Consider the following 26,589-nt stretch of genomic DNA (forward strand, 5'->3'; position numbering starts at 1 on the left):
GCAGGTGGTACGTGTTAATCTAATCATCTGTTGTCTTTGACAGTGAGCGGCCGGGTGCAGGAGGAGGAGGACTGGTGAGACTGAAAAGTCTGGACAAACATTAAACCTTGGTTTAACCCTGCACAACTGGCTTCCAGAGTGTATATTCGTGAGTCTGCGAGTTCACAAAGCTTACAGTAACATAATCAAAACACTTCCTGCCGGGATTTGAAACCAGTACAACCAAGTTCACGCCCAGCACTAACACTGTGCACCACGGAGTGGAGCAGGAAGGGGCTAGGAAAAAGTTTGCCAGTAAAATTTCATATAGTAGTCATTTTTTATTTGAGACCCAGGGTAATTCGTATCACAGAAGAAAAAACCCAAATAAAAGAAATACAAGCAGAAATAAAATAAATAAAAACTTGTATAAAATATATATATATATATATATATATATATATTAAAAAAAAAAATATATATATATACATATACATACATATATATAAAAATATATATATGTATATATATATATATATATATAAATATATATATGTATATATATATATATAAATATATATATATATATATGTATATATATATATATATAAATATATATATATATAAATATATATATATATATATATATATATATATATATATATATATATATATATATATATATATATATATATATATATATATATATATATATATATATATATATATATATACTATATTGCCAAAAGTATTTGGCCACCTGCCTTGACTCACATATGAACTTGAAGTGCCATCCCATTCCTAAGCCATAGGGTTCAATATGATGTCGGTCCACCCTTTGCAGCTATTACAAATTCAACTCTTCTGGGAAGGCTGTCCACAAGGTTGCGGAGTGTGTTTATAGGAATTTTTCACCATTCTATCAAAAGCGCATCGGTGAGGTCACGCACTGATGTTGGTCGAGAAGGCCTGGCTCTCAGTCTCCGTTCTAATTCATCCCAACGGTGTTCTATCGGGTTCAGGTCAGGACTCTGTGCAGGCCAGTCAAGTTCATCCACACCAGACTCTGTCATCCATGTCTTTATGGACCTTGCTTTTTGCACTGGTGCAAAGTCATGTTGGAAGAGGAAGGGGCTCGCTCCAAACTGTCCCCACAAGGTTGGGAACATGGAATTGTCCAAAATGTTTTGGTATCCTGGAGCATTCAAAGTTCCTTTCACCGGAACTAAGGGGCCAAGCCCAACTCCTGAAAAACAACCCCACACCATAATTTCACATTCGGTACAATGCAGTCCGAAATGTACCGTTCTCCTGGCAACCTCCAAACCCAGAATATATGGAGTGAGGAAATTTCACGACTGGACTTGTTGCACAGGTGGCATCCTGTGACAGTTCCACGCTGGAAATCACTGAGAGCGGCCCATCCTTTCACAAATGTTTGTAGAAACAGTATCCATGCCTAAGTGCTTGATTTTATACACCTGTGATTAGGACACCGGATTCTGATCATTTGGATGGGTGGCCAAATACTTTTGGCAATAAAGTGTATATATATATATATATATATAAAGTATCTTGTTATTAATTAATCCACATTACATTGAAGAGTGGCCTGGTCAAAATATTAGGCAATATTTGCCACATTGTGGTCAGTCAGTGTTTAAGTGCTTTAAGTCGTACACAAAGAGGAAGATTTGATTACAATGTGTTAGAATATATATTAACCATGCACAATAACGACATAATAAAAGGTGAAATCTAGCCGGTGAAGAGTGTTTGACCGCTGCTGCCCTCGCCAGCACACGCGTGTTTGCTCAGCTGGTACTTATAGGAAAACTTTCCGTCGCACGAATCGCAACCGAAGGGTTTCTCGCCGGTGTGTTTCCTCGTGTGCTTCCTCAGAGTGCTTTTGAGTGAGAAGGTTTCGCCACAGAGTGAGCAGGGGAACGGTTTCTCGTCGGTGTGCGTCACCATGTGCCTCACCAACGACGACTGGAAGGTGAACGTCACGTTGCAGACGGAGCAGAGGAAGGGCTTCTCCCCGGTGTGCGTCCTGGTGTGCGCTATCAGATGTTCCCTTTGAGAGAACGTCTTGTGGCAAAATGAGCAGGCGAAGGGTTTCTCGCCGGTGTGCGTTCTCATGTGCCTCAACAGGGACGAGTGGGAACTAAAACCGGTGTTGCAGATGGCGCAGGAGAAGGGTCTCTCGCCCGTGTGTGTTCTGGTGTGCACCATCAAATTGGACTTGGAGGAAAATAACTGGCCGCAAACTGCACATGAGAAGGTTTTTTCGCCCGTGTGCCTTTTGGTGTGTCGCATCAAATTGCCCTTTTGGGAGAATCGCTCGCCGCAAACTGAACACCTGAAAGGTTTTTCTCCGGTGTGAGTCCGCATGTGTATTTTTAAGTGCGTCTTCTTATCAAAGGTTTTGTCGCATTGAGCGCATTTGAAATGTTTGTTGTCAGCGTGAGACGTCGTGTCAGCTTTCGAGTCCTCGTCGTCAGTGCCAGGAGAGCGTGACGCCGTGTCGTCACTGTCCGACAGCGGAGCCAAGAGGCTGCCGGCTTCTGATCTCCTCTTTCCCAAACTTGGACCGTGATCAAGCTGTGGCCACTGGGCTTCGTCCTCGCTCTTCACAATCACACGAGTCACTGGAAACTTGCTGATGTCGGCGTCCTCCTGAATCCACACTTGGTCCTCCTCTTCCTTTTTGACATGAGGGGGCTGCGGCTCCTCCTCCTGCTCCATCTTGGAGCTCCACTCCTGCTCCTCAAAGGGGAGATCTTCTTCACTGACGTCTGCAGGACACAAGGACACAAACACACATGCTTTAGAAAGCGTCTAGTCCAGTGGTTCTTAACCTTGTTGGAGGTACCGAATCCCACCAGTTTCATATGCGCATTCACCAAACCCATTTTTAGTGAAAAATAAAATGTTTTTTTTCAAATTCAAGACAAAGTTATATGTTTTTGGTAACACTTTAGTATGGGGAACATATTCTAAGTAACAAAGACGTCATTTAGAGTTTTTTGGACACTAGGGCAGGGGTCGGCAACCTTTACCAGTCATAGAGCCATTTTGACCAGTTTCACAAATTATAGAAAACAATGGGAGCCGCAAATTTTTTTTGAAATTTTAAATGAAATAACACTGCATACGAAGTTTTTTTTTTGCTTTGTGCTATGTATAACCAGGTGTCTCAGACACGCTGCCCACACCTTTATGTGGAATTTGAAAGCTGGTGCGGCACGCGAGTTTAATTGAATGGCGCTTGTCAGCGTCATGCGTGCCGTGATGGTACAGCATATAGCACCCACTACAGCCAGCGTGCCTGATCAGCCACACGTTGTATGGGGCTTCCGCTTTGCTCACGTAGGTAACAGCAAGGCATACTTGGTCAACAACCACACAGCTCACACTGACGGTGGCGGTATAAAAAAAACAACTAACACTCTTACTAATAATGCGCCCCACTGTGAACCCACACCAAACAAGAATGACAAACAAATTTCGGGAGAACATCTGCACCGTAACACAACATAAACATAACAGGACAAATACCCAGAATCCCCCCCCGCTACCAAACCCCGCCCACCTCAACCGACGCACAGAGAGAGGGGGGGGGTTTGATGTGTGAGGGAGCAGGGTTGGGGCGGGGGCGGGGTTTGGTGGTAGCAGGGGTGTATAATGTAGCCCAGAAGAGTCAGGGCTGCATGGGATTCTGGGTGTTTGTTCTGTTGTGTTTATGTTGTGTTAAGGTGCAGATGTTCTCCCGAAATGTGTTTGTCATTCTTGTTTGGTTTTGGTTCAAAGTGTGGCGCATTATTAGTATGAGTGTTAAAGTTGTTTTATATGGCCACCGTCAGTGTAACCTGTGTGGCTGTTGACCAAGTATGCCTTGCTGTCACGTACGTGTGCAAGCAAAAGATGTATATTGTATAACAAGTGTCAGGCTGGCACTCTGTTAATACAGATTGTAGAGGGCGCCAAATATTGTACCATCATGGCACGGCCTTATTATAGCCGTAAGGGTGAAAATCGGAGAAAATTAATCCCGGGAGTTTTCTGCGAGAGGCACTGAAATCCGGAAGTCTCACGGGAAAATTGGGGGGTTCAGCAAGTAAGCTGCTGAGCCGCATCAGAGTGATCAAAGAGCCGCATGCCGCTCCGGAGCCGCGGGTTGCCGACCCCTGCACTAGGGGAACATATTCCAAGTACGGCTGCAACTAACAACTAATTTGATAATCGATTAATCTGTCGATTATTACTTTGACTAATCGATTAATAATTGGAGAAAAGAGACAAAATACATTTCGCATTTTACAGGTCGCATTCTCTTTCGCTCCGGCTTGGGAACAATATCAACTATTCGGATGATCCCACACTTCCTCCTTTTTCCGAAGCGAAAGAGAATGCGACCTTCCATCTCGGCGTCCTGATTATTAATTAATTTCCCAACCCCTGGGATACATTAAACAATGTAACAAGGTTTTCCAAAATAAATCAACTCAAGTTATGGAAAAAAATGCCTTCATGCCACTGCCATATTTATTATTGAAGTCACAAAGTGCATTATTGGTGGGCGGGGTTGGGGAAGCGGGGTTGAGGTGGGGAGCGGGGGTAGCGTGTAGTGTATATTGTAGCGTCCCGGAAGAGTTAGTGCTGCAAGGGATTCGGTGCGGATGTTCTCCCGAAATGTGTTTGCCATTCTTGTTTGGTGTGGGTTCACAGTGTGGCGCATATTTGTAACAGTGTTAAAGTTGTGTATACGGCCACCCTCAGTGTGACCTGTATGGCTGTTGACCAAGTTTGCGTTGCATTCACTTGTGTGTGTGAAAAGCCGTAGATATTATGTGACTGGGCCGGCGCGCAAAGGAAGTGCCTTTAAAGCAATGTACAATTTAATGAGTAACTTGCTTTGGAATGTTTGGAATATACGGTAATATAACATGTGTTGCAATATTAGATATTAAAGTTTAAAAGGTATGCAGTCTTATGCGGTAAATGCATTTTTGTCTGTCACAATTAGAAAGAACGTGATCATTCAGTAAGAAAAGATTAAGTACTTTATTGACGCATAACACCTCCAGGCAACTTTAACCCTTGACTAACACCCTCCCCCCTCCACATCCCACCTCCCCGGATTGTAAATAATCAAATGTATATACTTGTTTTTATGCTTTCTGAGTTCACTATGTTCACTGCTCGCTGTACATATCCTACCAAGTCAGACCTACACTGTTTCAATGTCCATTTCTCAGATGATATAATTGTTGATGACTGAAGTATGCTGATAGCAACCCAACCTAAAACCCCCTCCACATCCCACCCCCCGGATTGTAAATAATGTAAATAATTTAATGTCTATACTCTGATGATTAACTTGTGTGATGACTGTATTATGATGATAGTATATATTTGTACCATGAATTGATTAACATGGACCCCGACTTAAAACAAGTTGGGTGTTACCATTTAGGGGTCAATTGCCCCAAGTGGAGGAGTTCAAGTACCTCGGAGTCTTGTTCACGAGTGAGGGAAGAGTGGATCGGCGGATTGGTGCGGCGTCTTCAGTAATGCGGACGCTGTATCGATCCGTTGTGGTGAAGAAGGAGCTGAGCCGGAAGGCAAAGCTCTCAATTTACCTGTCGATTTACGTTCCCATCCTCACCTATGGTCATGAGCTTTGGGTTATGACCAAAAGGACAAGATCACGGGTACAAATGAGTTTCCTCCGCCGGGTGGCGGGGCTCTCCTTTAGAGATAGGTTGAGAAGCTCTACCATCCAGGGGGAGCTCAAAGTAAAGCCGCTGCTCCTCCACATGGAGAGGAGCCAGATGAGGTGGTTCGGGCATCTGGTCAGGATGCCACCCGAACGCATACCTGCCAACTTTTGAAATCAGAAAAACCTAGTAGCCAGGGTCCAGGGGCCACAGGCCCCGGTAGGTCCAGGACAAAGTCCTGGTGGAGGGTTCAGGGGGGGGCCCCTGACGCAAAATGATTATTAGCATTCAGACAGGTTAAAATGTTGCTAAAACCATCACTTTTCTATCAGTCACAGTGACTTTTCAAAACAAAAATATTACAGCAAAAATCATATGGGTTGATTGACATGTTTATTCTGTAAGCTAACTTCAATAGTTTGAAATTATTTTGACAGTTAATGCCAGTCATCCTGTCAACCTTTCACAAGACTTCAATTTGTTAATTGAAAGTATAAACAGTATAAACACTTTTTACAGTAAACAAATGGTAAAACAGTACTAAACAATTCCATAAAAAAAAAAATTGGTGTCATTATTAACTTTCTGTCCAAGCTTGTATAATCTACTGCCTTGTTCAATTGTAAAAAATATTCTGTCCCTAAAATTCACATTTCTATCACAATTATCATACTGTAAACATGGTAAGCTAACTTCATTAAAATTAATAGTCCTGTCAATAGCATGGAATTACAATTCAAATGTAGTTTTTTTGTAAGCCTTTCAAAAGAATTCAAAATATGAAAAATTAATGAAAATTAATTTAAGCCATCAGACACTTGAAAAGTGGCACATCACATCTCTAATGTAATTATTTTAACTTTTCAACAGAAATAGCACTGCAAAAATATTAAGGACATACTTCTGTATTTTGGTAGTTATGCTGTCAACATTTAACAAGATTTCTTCAACTTGGACTTGAAAGCATAAATAGTATAAACACTTTTAACAGTATAACAGTACTAAACAATTCCAATAGATAACATTGGTGTCATTACCTTTTTGTGGCTAAAAACTTGTGTCTTTTTGTCCCAACGTGGTCTTTTACATCGCTAATTCCTCCGTGTCCGATCGAAAAATCTTGTCTGCACAAGGTGCAATTCGCGTAGTTTTCACCCTTTTTGGAACGGATAATTATTCCCGGATAGGCTTTTGAATATTCTTCACGGAATGACTGCAGTTTTCTTTTCGGTTTAAGACTCGTTTGCGATTTTTCTCCGGCTGATTCCATGATCGTTCGCTCGTTTGGAAACAATGGCAACTGGTGCCTCGTGCTTGGCAGCGGTGCTAAAAATAGCCTCGCGCATGGCATTTGGAATGGCTCGATAGGAAGTTACGGGAAGCAGTGTCGATTGTTGTTACGCGATTTCGTGAATACAACTTTTTTTAAAATATTTTTTTTAATTATTGAAAAACCGTATTTTTTATCACTGCAACCGTAACCCGGAATAGGTTGATGAAACCGTACTAATTACGGGAAAACCGGAGTAGTTGGCAGGTATGCGAACGCTTCCTTAGGGAGGTGTTTAGGGCACGTCTGACCGGTAGGAGGCCACGGGGAAGACCCAGGACACGTTGAGAAGAATATCTCTCCCGGCTGGCCTGGGGATCCCTCGGGAAGAGCTGGACGAAGTGGCTGGGGAGAGGGAAGTCTGGGCTTCCCTGCTTAGGCTGCTGCCCCCGCCACCCGACCTCGGATAAGCGGAAGAAGATGGATGGATGGATTGTACGGAATATGTACTGTACTGTGCAATCTATTAATAAAAGTTTCAATCAATCATTCATTGACGCATATTAGAGATCCGGCCCCCGTACTTTGAGTTGGACACCTATGATATAAATGAAATTAAAGATTTGAGAGTAAGAAGAGAACAAACCTGCTCGGTGTGACTCCATTTGAGGTTTGAAAACAGCGTCCAGTAGTTGACGTTGTCGCTCGTTCTCCTCTTTCGTCCGACAAAGCTCCTCCTCGTACTCCACTATCGTTCTTTCCAACACGACGAATATTTCCTCCACGGCCACAGTCAGCCGCTCGTTCACCAACGCCCGCAGCATTTTGACTTTGCACATATTGGATGGTGTCGCGCACTTCCGCGTCTCTTTGTTAGCAGCTAACAAGCTAAGCCAGCTCGGGGAGCTTGACGGCGCACTGGGACGAAACTGTAATCAACTGTGTTGTTTATTCTGAGCTAGACCGTACGACACGGAAATGTAGCAAATAAAGAACAGACGAGACAATATTAGGAAAAGGGAGATTTAACATTCACGTTGGCTCAGCTCTTATCGATGCTAGTGCGACTTCCGGACTGCTTCCTGGCGTTCTTGTTCGACCGTTTTTTTTAAACAGAATAGGTGCGGTTTGGTCAACTGCTGCCACCTATGGATGGCTCAGGGTTATTACAGCCTGCTTATCATTTGATGGAAATCGGCTGCTTGTGTTAAAGTTAAAGTACCGATGATTGTCACACACACACACACACACACACACACACACACACACACACACACACACACACACACACACACACACTAGGTGTGGCGAAATTATTCTCTGCATTTGACCCATCACCCTTTTGTATTTGTTGAAGTTGTCTTATGTTTATTGTCTTTTTCTGTTTCAGCGCTCCCTTAGTACCATAATTTCCATGAATACTGATTTAGCGCAACTGCCTCCGATTAGTGGTCAGGACCCTCACCTGCCCCTGATCACTAATCAGAGAGCTATTTATGCCTGCTTTATAATCCACTCAGTCTGGAATTCTTGTTGTGTTTATTTCTATGCTATGCTGAAAGGGGAACATTATCACAATTTCAGAAGAGTTAAAACCATTAAAAATCAGTTCCCAGTGGCTTATTATATTTTTCGAAGTTTTTTTCAAAATGTTACCCATGACGCAATATCCCTAAAAAAAGCTTCAAAGTGCCTGATTTTAACCATCGTTATATACAACCGTCCATTTTCCTGTGACGTCACATAGTGATGCCGATACAAACAAATATGGCGCATAGAACAGCAAGCTATAGCGACATTAGCTCGGATTCAAACTCGGATTTCAGTGGCTTAAGCGATTCAACAGATTACGCATGTATTGAAACGGATGGTTGTAGTGTGGAGGCAGGTAGCGAAAACGAAATTGAAGAAGAAACTTAAGCTATTGAGCCATATCGGTTTGAACCGTATGCAAGCGAATCCGACACGACAGCCAGCGACACGGGAGAAAGCGAGGACGAATTCGGCGATCGCCTTCTAACCAACGATTGGTATGTGTTTGTTTGGCATTAAAGGAAACTAACAACTATGAACTAGGCTTACAGCATATAAAATACATTTGGCAACAACATGCACTTTGAGAGTGCAGACAGCCCAATTTTCATCAATTAATATATTCTGTAGACATACCCTCATCCGCGCTCTTTTCCTGAAAGCTGATCTGTACAGTTTTGGAGTTGATGTCAGCAGGCCAGGGAAGCTAGGGTCGATATTCTTCTCTTGATCATCTTCGGTGGCATAAGGGACGGTGTGAGCCAAGATATCCAGGGGGTTTAGCTCGCTTGTCTGCTGGAACAAACTGCCACCATTGCTTGCCGTGCTACCGAGGTCCTTTGTCCCTGAATTGCTCACACACTCCGGCAGATTCAATGGGGGTCTGGCGGCAGATTTCTTTGACTTTATCGTTGGAAATGCATCTGCTTTGAGTGTCGCAGGATATCCACACATTCTTGCCATCTCTGTCGTAGCATAGCTTTCGTCGGTAAAGTGTGCGGAACAAAACGTCCAATTTCTTGCCACTTTCGCATCTTTGGGCCACTGGTGCAACTTGAATCCGTCCCTGTTGGTGTTGTTACACCCTCCGACAACACACCGACGAGGCATGATGTCTCCAAGGTACGGAAAACAGTCGAAAAAAACGGAAAATAACAGAGCTGATTTGACTCGGTGTTTGAGAAAATGGCGGATTGCTTCCCGATGTGACGCCACTAGAGATGCGCGGATAGGCAATTATTTCATCCGCAACCGCATCAGAAAGTCGTCAACCATCCGCAATCCACCCGATCTAACATTTGATCAGAACCGCATCCGCCCGCCATCCGCCCGCACCCGCCCGTTGTTATATATCTAATATAGACGATGCAAGGCATTAGTGAGGTTATAAAGCTTTTGCCTGTTAAAGAAAGGAGACTGATCTAATGCAGCACAGACATTCGCGTGCCACGCTGTCACGACCCAGACGCACACCAGTGCGCAATCATATGGGAGCCGCGCTGAGCACACCTCCAAGCGCGTCTCGCTGCCGGCGACGGCCGGGTATATGGGCCCGACGCTCCACCGCCATCCATTTTCAGGGCTAGTTGATTCGGCAGGTGGGTTGTTACACACTCCTTAGCGGGTTCCAACTTCCATGGCCACCGTCCTAGCTGCTGTCTATATCAACCAGGGTGAGCCCCACCCCTTTCGTGAGCGCACTGCGCGCGGAGTGACCCCTGTTACGCGCCCCCGGCAACAGGGGTGGCGGGCAGGTAAGCTGCGCGGGCGGAGCGTGCGGAGTGACCCCTGTTACGAGCCCCCGGCCACGGGGGTGGCGGGCAGGTAAGCTGCTTACCTGCTGCGCGCGACGCCGGCCGCGGCGAAGGCGGACAAGGCGGGGTGTCGGTGCGGTGGGCGCGGTGGTGACCCTGGACGTGCGTCGGGCCCTTCTCGCGGATCGCCTCAGCTACGGCTCCCGGTGGGGCCCTCTCGGGGGAAGGGGCCTCGGTCCCGGACCCCGGCGAGGCGTCGGGGGCCTTCTCCACTCCGTAAAAGTGTCCATCTCTTTTTTTTTTTTTCTTCTGTTGTGGCATATGCAGCAGGTGCCTGCTCGTTTTTCGTATGTGGGTAACAACATTTAACTATGTATATATATTTCCGAATTGGTTTAACTGCCACCCGCCTGAATCTATTTAAAATCTAATTTTTTTTTATTTCAATTGCCCGACCCGACCCGACCCGACCCGCTGATAAAATCAAATTTTTTTAAATTTCATCCGCCCGATCCGCGGATAATCCGCGGACTCCGCGGTTGTGCCCGCAAACCGCGCATCTCTAGACGCCACGTTGTGACGTCATCGCTCCGAGAGCGAATAATAGAAAGGCGTTTAATTCGCCAAAATTCACTCATTTAGAGTTCGGAAATCGGTTAAAAAAATATATGGTCTTTTCTCTGCAACATCAAGGTATATATTGACGCTTACATAGGTCTGGTGATAATGTTCCCCTTTAAGCTGCGCCTGTGCTCTATTGTTTTGCTGTGGAATTGAAACATCACTCTCACCTTCAAGCTGCTTCCTGACTCATCCTCGGTGGCTTCGGGGACACCGCCAACTCCTCCCGCAACCCTCCCGTGACTTTGGATTCATTTTGTTTTTTGGGATGTCTGGAATCCGTCCCTTGAGGGGGGTACTGTTATGACCTGTCAGGTCAGGTCGTATTCTGTTTTGTATTTGTTGTAGTTCCTCTAGGTTTATTGTCTATTTCTGTTTCAGTGCTACCCCAGATCCATAGTTTCCATGGGCCTAGTTTCCAATGACTTCTGATTAGTGGTTAGGACACTTACTTGCTCCTGATCACTAATCAGAGAGCGATCCACTCAGTCTGGGATTCTTTGCCACTGGTGACTGTTAACGTTTATTTGTATGCTATGCTAAAGCGTTATGTTTGCTTGGTTTCTATGCTATGCTAATTTAGTTTATATTTCTACGCTTCGAGCCACATTTGCTCTGGTGTTTTGCTGTGGGGTTGGAATGAAAACATCACTCTCACCTTAAAGCTACTTCCTGCCGTTCCTTCTGCGTCTTGCGGACATTGCTTTTGCAGAAATGCAACCCGTTCGCAACATTATCAAACCAAGTCTTCTCCCCTGTTTTCATTGGGATATCAGAAATTACTTTGGTGATCTTTGAACAGGCTTTCTCAGGATCATTGTTATAGTCAGCCAGTCAGTCTAGTATAGCTGGTCAAGAGATGTTGAAGTTTCTAGCTTTATGAGTATGGATAGGGCTGTGATCGGAGGTACCTATGTTGGCTACGGTGGTAGTAGGGGCAGATAGATCTGTCAGGGCCAGGTCCAAGACGTTTTCCCCTTTAGTCAGGTCTTTGACAAACTGTTGTCGACCTTAATTATCTGAAAACTGTTGAGTGCCGCAACTAGCATTTTCAGTTGTTTGGGTACTTAGCCAGTCTTTGTGATGGATGTTAAAATTCCCAATGATCAAGACAGATTCTGAACCACATTCTGTCATTTTGGAAAATAAGTTGACTTCTAGGTATTCCAATATGCCATTGTTGGCCCTTTTTGGTCAGTAGAAAGCCCATTGCAGTAGTTTTTATGATTGAAGGGCTATGGTAAACCAACAGACAACAGAAACATTATCTTGGAACGATGGAATTGTCCCCATCAGACACAGCTGGGTCAAGGAAGATCTTGACGAGTATCGCAATAGAAGACTGCTTCGTATTGCAAAGGTTGGCAAGATATGAATGTTCTTATTCATCCACGTCATTGTGTTCTCAAGGCTTTCACTCGATCGCGACTGGACGAGTGTGACTTAAAGCCTGCTGGGATGAGAGACCAAACGTCTTCTAAGACCAACTGAACAGTCCAGTTGTAATTGATTGGATGCCCTGAGAATACAAAGGTTTGCAAGTTGTCCTATGTTATCATAAAATCTTTATACATTGATTTCCTTAATTTTCTATTCAGATTTCCGTAGTAAATGGACAGAAACTAGTCAATTTCTCTATAACAGACCTGGGCAAATTAAGGCTCCGGGGCATTTCAAGCTTTTCAATCTGGCCCGCCGGACATTCCCAAATTATTTTTTTTTAGATCATTAAGATGGAAACTGTAGCTGCCATTATGATGTGCACTGATGTTTTCAAATGACCATAAGTTTTGAACTATACTAAGTATTTCAATGGTTGGAATCTGCACTTTTGCATGATATACTAGTTCAGTGGTTCTTAACCTGGGTTCGATCGAACCCTAGGGGTTCGGTGAGTCGGCCTCAGGGGTTCGGCAGAGCCTCCGCCACAGCGGTCAAGACACACCAGACTCATGAATTGATTAACTTAATTAAACAAGTTGGAAAAACTTATTGGGGTGTTACCATTTAGTGGTCAATTGTACGGAATGAGTACAGTACTGTGCAATCTACTAATAACAGTTTCATTCAATCAATCAATCGTGTTAATAAAAACTTCTCCCTATCGGCGTATCTGTACTGTAAAGTTAAAATTTGAATGACAATAAAAAAGAAGTCTAAGTCTAAGTATTATGGATACCCCCAAACAATGTTCCCTCTAATTTTCCATCCGATTTGCAAGTGTGTAATTTGTTGTGAGTTCATGCACTGTGTTGGTTTTGTTCTTTGAACAAGGTGATGTTCATGCACGGTTCATTTTGTGCACTAGTAAAAAAAAACATATAACTTTGTCTTGAATTAGAAAAACAAAAAATGTATTTATTTTTTTTCACTAAAGAAGGGTTCGGTGAATGTGCATATGAAACTGGTGGGGTTCGGTACTTCCAACAAGGTTAAGAACCACTGTACTAGTTACTATGGTAATCTAAGTCACAGCAGCTTAGACGAGGCACCAAGCAGTGTGAGTGGGGAGCGTTTCCACAGAGTGTTTCCAGAGGGGCCAGCCTGAAATGCGGGTGTCAGGGACAGACACGGAAGGAGATTTTTACAACAAAGTTCTAAAGCTTAGTGAGAATATCAGATTGTAGGTGAGTATTTTTTTACCCTACGCGTTCATATTTCGCTTTGTTTGTTCCATTTTTTTTGTGTTTCGCTTGATTGTAAAATATGTCGTTCGAGAGGGGGTGTGACCTTCATATGTTGTCAATATTCAGTGTTTTATCGTTCATAGTTAATATTGTAAATTCCACATTCTTTATTTTTATGTACATTCTGGGTCTTATTCAGTAAAAAAAATGTAAAATTCCATTCCGTTTTTAAGGCGCTCTGTCATAATGTTTTTAGCATTCAATCAGACATTATTGTGAGTTTTTGTATTACTGTTCTAAAAATCTGATATACCGGGCCCCCAGACACATTTTTTTCTCTAAATTTGTCCCCCCATTTTTCCCCCAAAAATTGGGAATTTTTTGGGCAAATTCACATTGAAATCAATAGGACATTCTTCAAACTTCCACAACTCCCATATTTTTCATCTGATTCAAACTGTTCCAACTTAAAAACATTCAGCCTGTTTGGGAATTGTGTGCTCTACTTCAACAATTCTACAAAAAAAATTTCCACGATTTCAGTTCAACTTCAGCATTGGAGTATTCACACGCAATTCCTTCAAGAATTGCCTCATCTCGTATGTTTTTGTTTTTCTATGGACGCTCGTTTGTGTGTTTTGGACGTCTGGCTTTTTGTTCATTTCTATGATTTGTAAGTTAATTTGTTTTGTATTGACCGGCGGCTAAAAATATAAAGAAACATCAACAAAAAAAAGCAGGCATAATGGAAAGACAAAAACAAAAACAACAACTATTGCTGCTACCAGTAATACAAATAAATACAGTATAGACTGGAACATCTAATTTTTTAAAGGCCCGCAGCACAATCTAAAAATACTACTTAAAAAGAACAACAACAAAAAAAATTCACGGAATGAAAGAGAAAACTGGTGAAATGTAAAAAGAAAAATTTGGGAAATTTTGACTTTGATAACACAAAGCTGTCATGCAGAATGTTGTTTTTCATTAATGCTGTCATTGCTCAAGAAATAATAATTAATCAAAATCAATGTTATGAATAATTGACCTATTCAAGGTTCCATTACTTCACAACAAAAATTCCACTTTTAAATATTTTTTGGGGAAAATATTGCATATTTTGTGATATATATAAAAAAAGGTTTTATGACAAAAAAAAGCATCAATTAAACAAAACAAAAAAATGTGAAAAAAATAAGAACCTATAATCGACAGATAGATCTGAAGTTGATCTAGAGACTTAAGCTCTAGATCAAGGCGAGTCAAGCCGAGTCAAAATAATTGCCTAGTCCTGCTCAATAATCTATCCGTTTAATCTACTTAGTTGATTATTAGTACAAGGGTTGGCCATCTGATGTTATATGAAAGAGAGCGATAGACGCCAAAGACTGTGAGGATTTGTGTTTTATTTAATTGTACGTGCCCCTTTTTTATAGTGTACAAGATATAAAAAAGGGCTCATTCCGTGACAAAGTGTTACATGTGTTATGACAAAACATGCACAGCATAATAAGTCCAAATTTAGCTGGTGACAAGTGTTTGAGTGCCACTGCCCTCCCCAGCACACACGTGTTTGTTAAGCTGGCACCTGGAAGAGAATTTGTCGTCACACACCTTGCAACTGAATGTTTTCTCTCCGGTGTGCTTTCTTGTGTGTATCACCAAAGAGCTTTTCAGGGAGAATGTTTTGCCGCAGACCGAACAAGCGAAAGGCTTCTCGCCGGTGTGTGTTCTCATGTGACGAATCAGGGTGGAGCTGACGCCGAAGCTTATGTTGCAGACCGTACATGAAAATGGCTTTTCTCCGGTGTGTTTCCTGGAGTGTTTCATTAGCGTGCCTTTCAGAGAGAACGTTTGACCGCAATCTGAGCAAGAAAATGGCTTTTCTCCAGTGTGTGTGCGCATGTGTGTTATTATGTGGGCCTTTTGAGAGAATTTGTTCCCACAGAACGAGCAGGAGAAAGGTTTCTCTCCGGTGTGCGTCCGCTTGTGGTTGATTAATGTCGAACGAGCGCTGAAACTCTCATTACAGACGGAGCACGGAAACAGTTTCTCTCCGGTGTGTGTTCGCATGTGCGCGGTCAAGCTCCTCTTCCGGGAGAACGTTTTCCCGCAAACTGAGCAGGAAAACGGCTTCTCGTTGGTGTGCGTCTTCATGTGTTGGATCAGCGTCGAACTGACGCCGAAAGTCACGTTGCAGACGGAGCAAGAAAAAGGTCTCTCCCCCGTGTGCGTTCTCGTGTGCGCCGTCAGATGCGCTCTTTGGGAGAATTTTTTACTGCAGACTGAGCAGGAAAAGGGTTTTTCGCCGGTGTGCGTTCTCACGTGTTGAACCAGCGCCGGACGGACGCTAAATCGTGCGCTGCAGAACGAACACGAGAAGGGCTTTTCTCTCGTGTGTGTTCTTGTGTGCGCCATTAAGTTAGACTTGGAAGAAAATGGCTGGCGACAAACCGAACAGGAAAACGTCTTTTCTCCGGTGTGCCTCTTGCTGTGTCTCTTCAAATTGCCTTTCAGGGTGAACCTCTCGCCGCAAACTGAACAGCCGAAAGGTTTTTCTCCGGTGTGACTTCTCGTGTGCCTTTCGAGATGCGCCTTGTCGTCAAAACTTTTGTCACATTGAGAACATTTGAAGTGTTTGTCTTCCTTGTGACACCTCATGTGTCTTCTCAAATTCCGCTTGTAGACAAACGTTTTGTCACATTGAGAGCACTTGAAGTTGTCAGCGTGACTCGCCATGTCCGCCTTGGAGTCTTCCTCGTCCGTGTCGGAAGAGTGTGACGTGGCGTCGTCACTACCCGACAGCGGCGCCAAGAGGCCGCCTGCTTCCAATCTTCTCGGCTCCTCGCTTTGACCGTAATGAAGCTGTGACCACTGAGCTTCGTCTTCGTCATCTTCACTCTTCACAATCACACGGGTCACTGGAAATGTGCTGATGTCAGCTCCTTCCTGAGTCAGCACGTGCTCCTCCTCTTCCTCTTTAATTTGGAGGGGCTGCTCGAACCTGGAGCCCGCCTGCTGCTGCTCTGGGGGAAGACCTCCTTCACTGACGCCTGCAGGATACACAAACACACGTGCTTTAGGGCAGGGGTGTCAAACGTACGGCCCGGGGGCCGGATCAGGCCCGCGAACAGGTTTCATCCGTTTAAAAATGAACCTGAAATTTTTGAATGAAAGAAACAGCTGTTTTAAATGTGTCCACTGGATGTCGCAATAGCAATTCTTTGTATTTTTGTCGATGATGCTACTGTTGCATCTGGACCAGTTCTTCCTCCAAAGGAATTTAAGTTACTGGTCAATCCCAAGTTCTTTTGGATGACATATTTGCTGAGTAAGAAGGATCACCAGAACAGAATAGGAATATCAACAGGTTTTACTGAAATTTCAGGAGAACAACCCAGACTAATACATTCACCCCGTCTTCCTAAGTTGTTCTAACACTCATACGGAAGAGACTACTTCTTCAATCTGCAAACAGCCCCCGCCCTCCCCAGATGGGACATACAGGCTCATTGTTCAACTAATAATAATAATAATAATAATAACTGGGATTTATATAGCGCTTTTCTAAGTACCCAAAGTCACTTTACATGTAGAACCCATCATTCATTCACACCTGGTGGTGGTAAGCTACTTTCATAGCCACAGCTGCCCTGGGGTAGACTAAAGATAAGATATAAGGATGTACTCCGAGTCTTACATTCCAAGTCTTCAAGGTTAACACACACAGTTTATAGCCGATAAATGCTTTAAAATGTAATATCGGTATCGTTTTTTTATTATCGGTATCGTTTTATTTTTTATTAAATCAACATAAAAAACACAAGATACACTTACAATTAGTGCACCAACCCCCCAAAAAAAACTCCCTCCCACTCGTTCACACAAAAGGGTTGTTTCTTTCTGTTATTAATATTCTGGTTCCTACATTATATATCAATATATATCAATACAGTCTGCAAGGGATACAGTCCGTAAGCACACATGATTGTCCGTGCTGCTGGTCCACTAATAGTACTAACCTTTAACAGTTCATTTTACTCATTTTCATTAATTACTAGTTTCTATGTAACTGTTTTTATATTGTTTTACTTTCTTTTTTATTCAAGAAAATGTTTTTAATTTATTTATCTTGTTTAATTTTTTTAAATTTTATTTTTAAAGGACCTTATCTTCACCATACCAATGTCCAAATTAGGCATAATAATGTGTTAATTCCACGACTGTATATATCGGTATCGGTTGATATCGGTATCGGTTGATATCGGTATCCGTAATTAAAGAGTTGGACAATATCGAAATATCGGATATCGGCAAAAAGCCATTATCGGACATCCCTAGTTTTGATATGTCATCTTAGTGACATCTAGTGATGGGTTGATGAGGCGTCGTGAAGCGTTTCGACACATTGCGAAACTGTATTGATACTGTGTCGATACTGTGTCACTAAATACTGACATCTGCCGGACATTAAAAATCCCTACAGGAAACCCATGGACCGACTCAACTGACACCGATTTTATGACCTAGTATATAAAATAATATAAACCAAGTCATTGTATTTCATTTAGGATTATTTCATATCTTCATTTAAATAAAAATAAATGTTTATCTTTTTTAGATACAGTCAATAAATAATGTGAACAAGTATCATAACATGGAAATCTAAGAGAACGTGTTGTGAATGAGGATTACTGGGATTTTTTTTTTTTTTTACACATTTATTTAAAAAAAACTGTTTTTCCAACGTATTACATTTTAGACGATTTCTCTTCTTAGTTATTATTTCTCCAGCTGTAGAAAAGACCCGCTCACGGGGCACAGAGCGACACAGTTCGCGTATTGGTCACGTGACCGAAACAGCTCATGCTCGGTCACGTGACTTTCTAAAAGCGGTACGCGCACCGACACAGGGTTTTGCTCTATGAGCTCGACGCATGCGCCGATGCATCGGTGTTGCCGGACCCATCACTACTGACATCATGCACAAAAGTGCACTAATAGCTTGTTTTAAAATGTCTCTGACAATCTTACACTTTCTGTTTTGAAATGACACGAATGTTTGTGCCACTGTTTAATAAATACAGTTTTGCTAAATTGACTTAGTTGTGATTTCCCTCTCTGCATGAAAGTTTAAAATGAGCATATATTAATGCAGTTTGAAGAAGAATGTTTTAATGTAGACACATAGAATCACCATACTGCTGTGATTATATGCATCAAGTGTTCATTCAAGGCTAAGGCAAAATATCGAGATATATATCGTGTATCGTGACATGGCCTAAAAATATCAAGATATTAAAAAAAGGCCATATCACCCGGTCCTAATCTGAAGTTGTCTTTATTTTTAAGTTATTGTAACCTATTTTTATGGGCTTTCCTCTTTGTGATGTTAAAGGCCTACTGAAAGCCACTACTACCGACCACGCAGTCTGATAGTTTATATACCAATGATGAAATCTTAACATTGCAACACATGCCAATACGGCCGGGTTAACTTATAAAGTGCAATTTTAAATTTCCTGCGAAACTTCCGGTTGAAAACGTCTAGTAGGTATGATGACGTATGCGCGTGACGTCGATAGTTGAAACGGAAGTATTGGGACGCCATTGTATCCAATACAAAAAGCTCAGTTTTCATCGCAAAATTCCACAGTATTCTGGACATCTGTGTTGGTGAATCTTTTGCAATTTGTTTAATGAACAATGGAGACTGCAAAGAAGGAAGCTGTAGATGCGATCGGTGTATTAGCGTCTGGCTACAGCAACACAACCAGGAGGACTTTGACTTGGATAGCAGATGCGCTATCCGACGCTAGCCGCCGACCGCATCGATGATCGGGTGAAGTCCTTCGTCGCTCCGTCGATCGCTGGAACGCAGGTGAGCTTCGGTGTTGATGAGCAGATGAGAGCTGGCGTAGGTGGAGAGCTAATGTTTTTATCATAGCTCTGTCGAAGTCCGTAGCTAAGTTAGATTCAATGGCGTCGTTAGCAACAGCATTGTTAAGCTTCGCCATGCTGGAAAGCATTAACCGTGTAGTTACAGGTCCATGGTTTAATAGTATTGTTGATTGTCTGTCTATCCTTCCAGTCAGGGGTTTATTTATTTTGTTTCTATCTGCAGTTAAGCCCGATGCTATCACGTTAGCTCCGTAGCTAAAGTGCTTCACCGATGTATTGTCGTGGAGATAAAAGTCACTGTGAATGTCCAGTTCGCGTTCTCGACTCTCATTTTCAAGAGGATATAGTATCCGAGGTGGTTTAAAATACAAATCCGTGATCCACAACAGAAAAAGGAGAGAGTGTGGAATCCAATGAGCCCTTGTACCTAAGTTACGGTCAGAGCGAAAAAAGATGCGTCCTGCACTGCACTCTAGTCCTTCACTCTCACGTTCCTCATCCACGAATCTTTCATCCTGGCTCAAATGAATGGGGTAATCGTCGCTTTCTCGGTCCCAATCGCTCCCGCTGCTGGTGTAAACAATGGGGAAATGTGAGGAGACTTTCAACTTGTGACGTCAAGCTACTTCCGGTACAGGAAAGGCTTTTTTTTATCAGCGACCAAAAGTTGCGAACTTTATCGTCGTTGTTCTATACTAAATCCTTTCAGCAAAAATATGGCAATATCGCGAAATGATCAAGTATGACACATAGAATGGATCTGCTATCCCCGTTTAAATAAAAAAATGTCATTTCAGTAGGCCTTTAAGTCCCTGTTATACACTGTTATACAGTATATGCCTTGAGCTCTTATTTTGAAGGCGCTAAGAGCGGAAGTGATGACACGTTGGAGTGGAGCGGAGGTTTTTGAAAGAAGGTAAATAAAGTGGTCCTCGTGTAAACTGGAGCCTCTGTGTTTGTTATTTTGTGGTTTCATACAGTATAGGCGACATTCAAAAACCTCCGCGTCATCACTTCCGCTCTTAGCGCCTTCAAAATAAGAGCTCAAGGCATATACTGTATAACAGCGTATAACAGGAACTTAACATCACAAAGAGGAAAGCCTATAAAAATAGGTTACATAATCGTGCCGTGATTTTACCAGTCCGGCCCACTTGGGAGTAGATTGTTCTCCATGTGGCGCCCGATCTAAAACGAGTTTGACACCCCTGCTTTAGACAAAGTTATATTGTAGCTCTAATTAAAAATGGGTGACAAGTGAACGCACACAATCTTCAGCATTTAATCAACACATCGAGGGAATTGAAATCTCAAAATCAATATTGTTATTGAACAGGTGGCAGTAAGAAGAGAACAAACCCGTTCTGTGCGACTCAATCTGAGGCTTCAAAGCAGCGGCCAGTAGTTGACGCTGTCGCTGGTTCTCCTCTTTCGTTCGAGAAAGTTCCTCCTCGTATCCCGCTATCGTTCTTTCCAACACTTCGAATATTTCTTCCACGGCAGCGGTCAGTCTTTCATTCACCAACACTCTCAGACTTTGGACTTTCTGCATGTTGTCCCACGACGACGACATTAGCGAGCGCGGCTAACTTTCGCTAACAAGTTAGGCTAGCTCGATAAGCCTTCAAAGTGCACCGGGGCGAGAACGTGCAGCGAGACGAGACCGGATGAACTGTAATGTTTAGTCTACGATCAATCGACAAAACAAACACAAATAATGGCGAATAAAGGTTTTGCATAGCAACAACAGTCAAAACGTCCACGGTTGGCTCCTTGCTGAGAGACGTTTTGCTACTTTCCGACTTCTTCGTGGATTGTCGTCTTCCTCTTCGTCTGTTTCCGCTGTAGGCGCCTTTACTGCCACTAAGCGGTGACTTATTGTAATTTATTTAATGTTTTTTTTAATAATGGGCGGTGCTTAGACACGGCTGATGTATTTTTAACTCCAGTTTGTGTGTAAATGGACAGAAAGGTTCCCCATTTTTTCAGCCGACCCTTTAAATTAGCTATAATAACACGTTATTGCATGCTGTACTTTGACTCGGTTTTTTTCGGGAAAGTTCGACTTTGCCAAGGTTGAGGAAGCTACGGTGGCTACAAAGGGCCAAACAAATATATACGCGCTTTTTTTTTTTTTTTTTTTATTAAATCAACATAGAAAATAACACACGATACACTTTCAACTAGTGCATCAACCCCAAAAAAACCTCCCTCCCCCATTCACACTCATACACACAAAAGGGGTTGTTTCTTTCTGCAATCAATATTCTGGTTCCCACAACATGGACAACACTTCTGCAAGGGACACAACACAGTCCCTGAAGCACACTTGATTGTTTGTGCTGCTGATCCACTAACATTTTCATTTAATTACTTTTTTTTTTCTTTTCTTTTTTCTCCCTTATGTAATTATTTTTTATATTGTTTTACTTTCCTTTTTATCCAAGAAAATATTTATTTATCTTATCTATAAAAAAAAAAAAAGGAAAGAAAGGACCTTATCTTCACCAGACCTGGTTGTAAATGAAATTAGCTTCATTTAAAGGTTTTTTTTTTAAACCAGGTCCAGTCCAGATAATGTCCAAGTCGGGTCCAGCAACACACACCTTCATTCATGTACACTGAGAAAAAACAAAAAACAAAAAACAAACAAAAAAAAACAACAGAAATTTTACGCGCTTTTTGAATTTGTTCTAAGCATTCACACATATGTTTTTTAAATCCAATCCAATCCAATCCACTTTATTTATATAGCACATTTAAACAACAAAAATGTTTCCAAAGTGCTGCACAACAAGATTAAAAACAAGATTAAAACAATATTAAAAACAATATTAAGATATTATCCTTAGCTCCACCAATGACTGAATAAAAACAAAAAATAAATAAATATAAAACCAATATAAAAAACAATATAAAAATAAATATGATTAAAAACGATTATAAAAGGAAAAAACAATTAAAACAGTAAATAGAAATCAAAATTTATAAAAAAACACAGATGACACCAAAATTAATCTATTTATTCTTCATCTTCTTCTCCACATTTTTTCACCCGATTCAAACCGTTCCAACTTCAAAACTGTTCAGCCTATTCGGGAAACAAAATTCCAGATTTCCCAGAATTCCCGGTTTTCTGGGACATTTTTCCCCATTTAAAATGAATTGGCCCTTTTTCAAACTTTCACCATTTCCACATTTTTCAACCTATTCCACCCATTCCACCTTCAACACATTCCACCATCCTGGAAATTCAAACTACCCTTTTTCCAAGTTCCAAAAAAATACCAGGATTTTCCAGAATTTCCTGCTTTTCCAAAGCCCTATTTTCCACCCCTTTCCCCTCCCACCTTTTCCAACCCACTTCCACCGTCAAAACATTCCTCTTAATTAGGACAAAAAAACAAGGTTGTTTTTTTGAACTGGAAAAATTCCTGGTTTCCCCGAAATTCCAGGAATTCCGTAATATCATTTCTCAATTCAACATGTTACGACTTAACATACTTGCCAACCCTCCCGGATTTTCCGGGAGACTCCCAAAATTCAGCGCCTCTCCCGAAAATCTCCCGGGATAAATTTTCTCCCGAAAATCTCCCAAAATTCAGGCGGAGCTGAAGGCCACGCCCCCTCCAGCTCCATGCGAACCTGAGTCCGCTTTCCCACAATATAAACAACGTGCCTGCCCAATCATTATAACTGTAGAATGATCGAGGGCGAGTTCTTGGTTTTTTATGTGGGTTTATTGTTAGGCAGTTTCATTAACGTCCTCCCAGCGCTGTAACAACACACAACAACAACAGTCACGTTTTCCTCTACCGTAAAGCAGTTCGTCTGCTGTAAACAGCAATGTTGTGACACTCTTAAACAGGACAATGCTGCCATCTAGTGCATTTGATGAAAGCACTTTTGTGCGTGCCACACAGCAATGCATCATCAGAGAGGGTGTTCAGCATAGTTAGAAAAATAGTGACAGAGAATAGAACAAGGATGGACAATTCAACCCTTAACTCAACAATGAGCAGATGAGTGTTATGTGTGTGTATATGTGTAAATAAATGAACACTGAAATTCAAGTATTTCTTTTATATATATATATATATATATATATATATATATATATATATATATTTATATATATATATTTATAGCTAGAATTCACTGAAAGTCAAGTATTTCTTATATATATATATATATATATATATATATATATATATATATATATATATATATATATATATATATATATATATATATATATAAATAAATACATATATATATATATATATATATATATATATATATATATATATATATAAAAAATATATATATATATATAAATATATATATATATATATATATATATATATATATATATATATATATATATATATATATATATATATATATATGAAATACTTGACTTGGTGAATTCTAGCTGTAAATATACTCCTCCCCTCTTAACCACGCCCCCAGCCCCTCCCCCATCCCCACCTCCCGAAATCGGAGGTCTCAAGGTTGGCAAGTATGCTACTTAAACATTTCTCGACCGTTTTAAAAATTCCAACACCAACCATTTCAACTCATTCAGACCATTCGTGTTTTGTTTTTTTACCATTGTCAAAAAAATTCCAGATTTTCCCGAAATTCTCTAATACCATTTACTACTTCAACAATTTCTTGACCGATTTAAACAATTCCAACACCAAACAATTCAGCTCATTCAGGACATTCATGCTCCTAATATTTTTTTTATTAAATCCCACTTTTCCCAAAATTCCCATTGAAATTAATGGGACATTTTTCCAAGTTGCAAAATTCCCACATGTTTCAACCTTTTCAAACCATTCAAACATTAACCCATTCCACTTATCCTGGACATTCAAACTAACACTTTCCCAAGTTCCAAACCAAATTCCGGTTTTCCCGAAAATTCAAACTCTTCAACAGTCAAACCATTCCCACATTCAAACTATTCTTACATTCATCAGCATTTCAGTTCAACTTCAGAATTGGAGCATTGACTTGCAATTCCTTCAGTTAATCTGTGATTTCTGCACTTGTCAGAGAATGCTGTGAACGCAAAAGTGTTATTTTGACTGCCAAAAAACCCCAAAAAACTTAAATTTCCACTAAACAAAGTCATCTGGTTGTTTGTCGCATAACTATTTAATTTATGCGGTTGGGTGAATATATTTTCTGTTTAAAGTCTAAAACATGTTTTTTTTTTAGCTGGTCTGGCTCACAAAGGATTCGGAATGACTACCGGTAATGCAACAACACTTCATCAGGAGGGTAGAACTAACCTGTCTCACGACGGTCTAATCCAGGCCTGGGCAATTATTTTGACTCGGAGGGGCCAAATAAAAAAAAAAAAAAGTGTCTGGGGGCCGGTATATCTGATTTTCAGGAACACTAATACAAAACCTCACAATAATGTCTGATTGAATGCTAAAAAGAGACCACCTGAAAAAACGGAATGGAATTAAAAATTTTTTTTTACTGAATGAGACACCCAGAATGTACATAAAAATAAAGAATGGGGGATTTACAATATTAACTATGAACGATAAAACACTGAATATTGACAACAAATGAACGTCACACCCCCTCTCGATCGACATGTTTTACAATCAAGCGAAACGCAACAAATACAGTGAAAGATGAATGCTAAGGGTAAAACAAAAACAAAAAAACACCTACAATCTGATACATCTGATACATCACTAAGCTTTAGAACTTTCTTGTAAAAATCTCCTTTTGCGTCTGTCCCTGACAACCGCATTTCAGACTGGTCGCTCTGGAAACACTCTGTGGAAACGCTCTCCACCCACACTGCTTGGTGCTTCGTCTGAGCTGCTGTGACTTAGATTACAATAGTAACTAGTATATCATGCAAAAGCGCAGATTCCAAGCATTGAAATACTTACGGTAATTTGAAAACATCACTGCACATCATAATGGCAGCTACAGTTTCGATCTTAAAGATCTAAAAAAAATTTGTGGGAATGTCCGGTGGGCCAGATTGAAAAAGTTAACGGGCTGCGTGCGGCCCCCGGGCCTTAATTTGCCAAGGTCTGGTCTAATCCCAGCTCATATTCCCTATTAGTCGGTGAACAATCCAACACTTGCTACAAAACCGTAAAATACACAATCGTATCTTATATGTCTATTCGAGGTGTGGCATTTTTTTCTTTCAAACAGATGAGCACCCCAGACCATGATGTCTATTAGGGTTTTTGATTGATTGATTGGGTGAAGGCTCCATTTTGATTGTTGGTTTAGTTCTGGGGTGTCCAAAGTGCCCGCAGCTCAAGTTTTGTCGGCCGCAGCGTTGTCAAAAGAAAAACAAAACGGTAAAAGTTTTGGGGGAAAAAAGCCAAAAAATATGAGGAAAAAAAGCTGAAGCATTTACACAAAATAAAACAAAAAGTCTAAGTATGTGTGGGATATTTCGGTATATTTATTTTAAAATATGCAACCCCGAAAGGGACAAGCGGTAGAAAATAGACTTTTTTTTTTTGAAATGCTTCAGACTTTAGAAACTGATTTCCATATTAACCCTGATTGAAATATGGGTGGGTGGGTGATGAGCCTTTTGTGTGCTTGTTGGTTGCTATATCTCGCTAAGGCCATTCAGGAATGCAGCTGTCTGTGGTTTTATGTTCATATCTGTGTTTTTTAACCTTATTTATTTATATTATCATTATATTTTGTACATGTTGGGGGGAAAAAAACAGCATTTAATGTACTTTTGACAACTCCTGTCAATGTTATGTGTTTGAAAACTAATAAACAAATGTTTAAAAAAATACCTCAGACTTTATATATCAAAACGTTTTGCTAGGTTTGTGTTATGAGTGAAACATTTATTATTATTATTATTAGCTATTAGTATCAACATTTCAGCTTTTTCTCAATAAATGACCTCTTTTGGGGCTTTTTTTCTTACATTTGTATTGTTGTTTTTTTCTGACAATATGTTGCGGGACAACAAAACGCAAGTTGCTGTCCGCAAATACCCCCCGGGCCACACTTTGAACACCCCAGAATGATCTAATAATAGTACTTTGTCACCTCTAATACCAAGCTGCCACTAAGTTTTGTTTTTAAACATATGTAATGTCTGTTTTTAGCATTTTTATTGTTACAGTTTTTTTACTGGACACTGCGTACTCTGACTT

The 26,589-nt window shown here is 41.2% G+C and overlaps 2 protein-coding genes across 2 annotated transcripts in view; one reads left to right on the forward strand and one right to left on the reverse strand.

Moving 5' to 3' along the window:
• Positions 1 to 26,589, forward strand: part of LOC133608483 (uncharacterized) — a 265,786-nt gene that overhangs the window by 48,718 nt on the left and 190,479 nt on the right. The window lies entirely within an intron of this gene.
• On the reverse strand, positions 710 to 21,260 carry LOC133608959 (uncharacterized). Its single transcript, XM_061964613.2, has 5 exons — positions 20,768 to 21,260; positions 15,034 to 16,560; positions 11,539 to 11,635; positions 7,619 to 7,890; positions 710 to 2,777 (listed from the first exon to the last, which is right to left on the reverse strand). Exons 1-5 carry the CDS (start codon positions 20,979 to 20,981, stop codon positions 1,738 to 1,740), a joined length of 3,150 nt encoding a protein of 1,049 aa, XP_061820597.2. The 5' UTR covers positions 20,982 to 21,260; the 3' UTR covers positions 710 to 1,737.

This window comes from Nerophis lumbriciformis, linkage group LG06 (assembly GCF_033978685.3).
Source record: "Nerophis lumbriciformis linkage group LG06, RoL_Nlum_v2.1, whole genome shotgun sequence".
NCBI classification, from domain to species: domain Eukaryota; kingdom Metazoa; phylum Chordata; class Actinopteri; order Syngnathiformes; family Syngnathidae; genus Nerophis; species Nerophis lumbriciformis.

Excerpts from the sequence above, each read along its gene's own strand:
- LOC133608959 (XM_061964613.2), bottom strand. The coding sequence starts at position 20,981 with ATGTCGTCGTCGTGGGACAACATGCAGAAAGTCCAAAGTCTGAGAGTG. Across the intron at positions 11,636-15,033 it reads CACTCAAACACTTGTCACCA|GGGAGAAGACTTGGTTTGAT; the intron begins GCTAAATTTGGA and ends CAATGAAAACAG. Across the intron at positions 7,891-11,538 it reads CGGCAGGAAGTAGCTTTAAG|TGCGCCGTCAAGCTCCCCGA; the intron begins GTGAGAGTGATG and ends GTTTCGTCCCAG.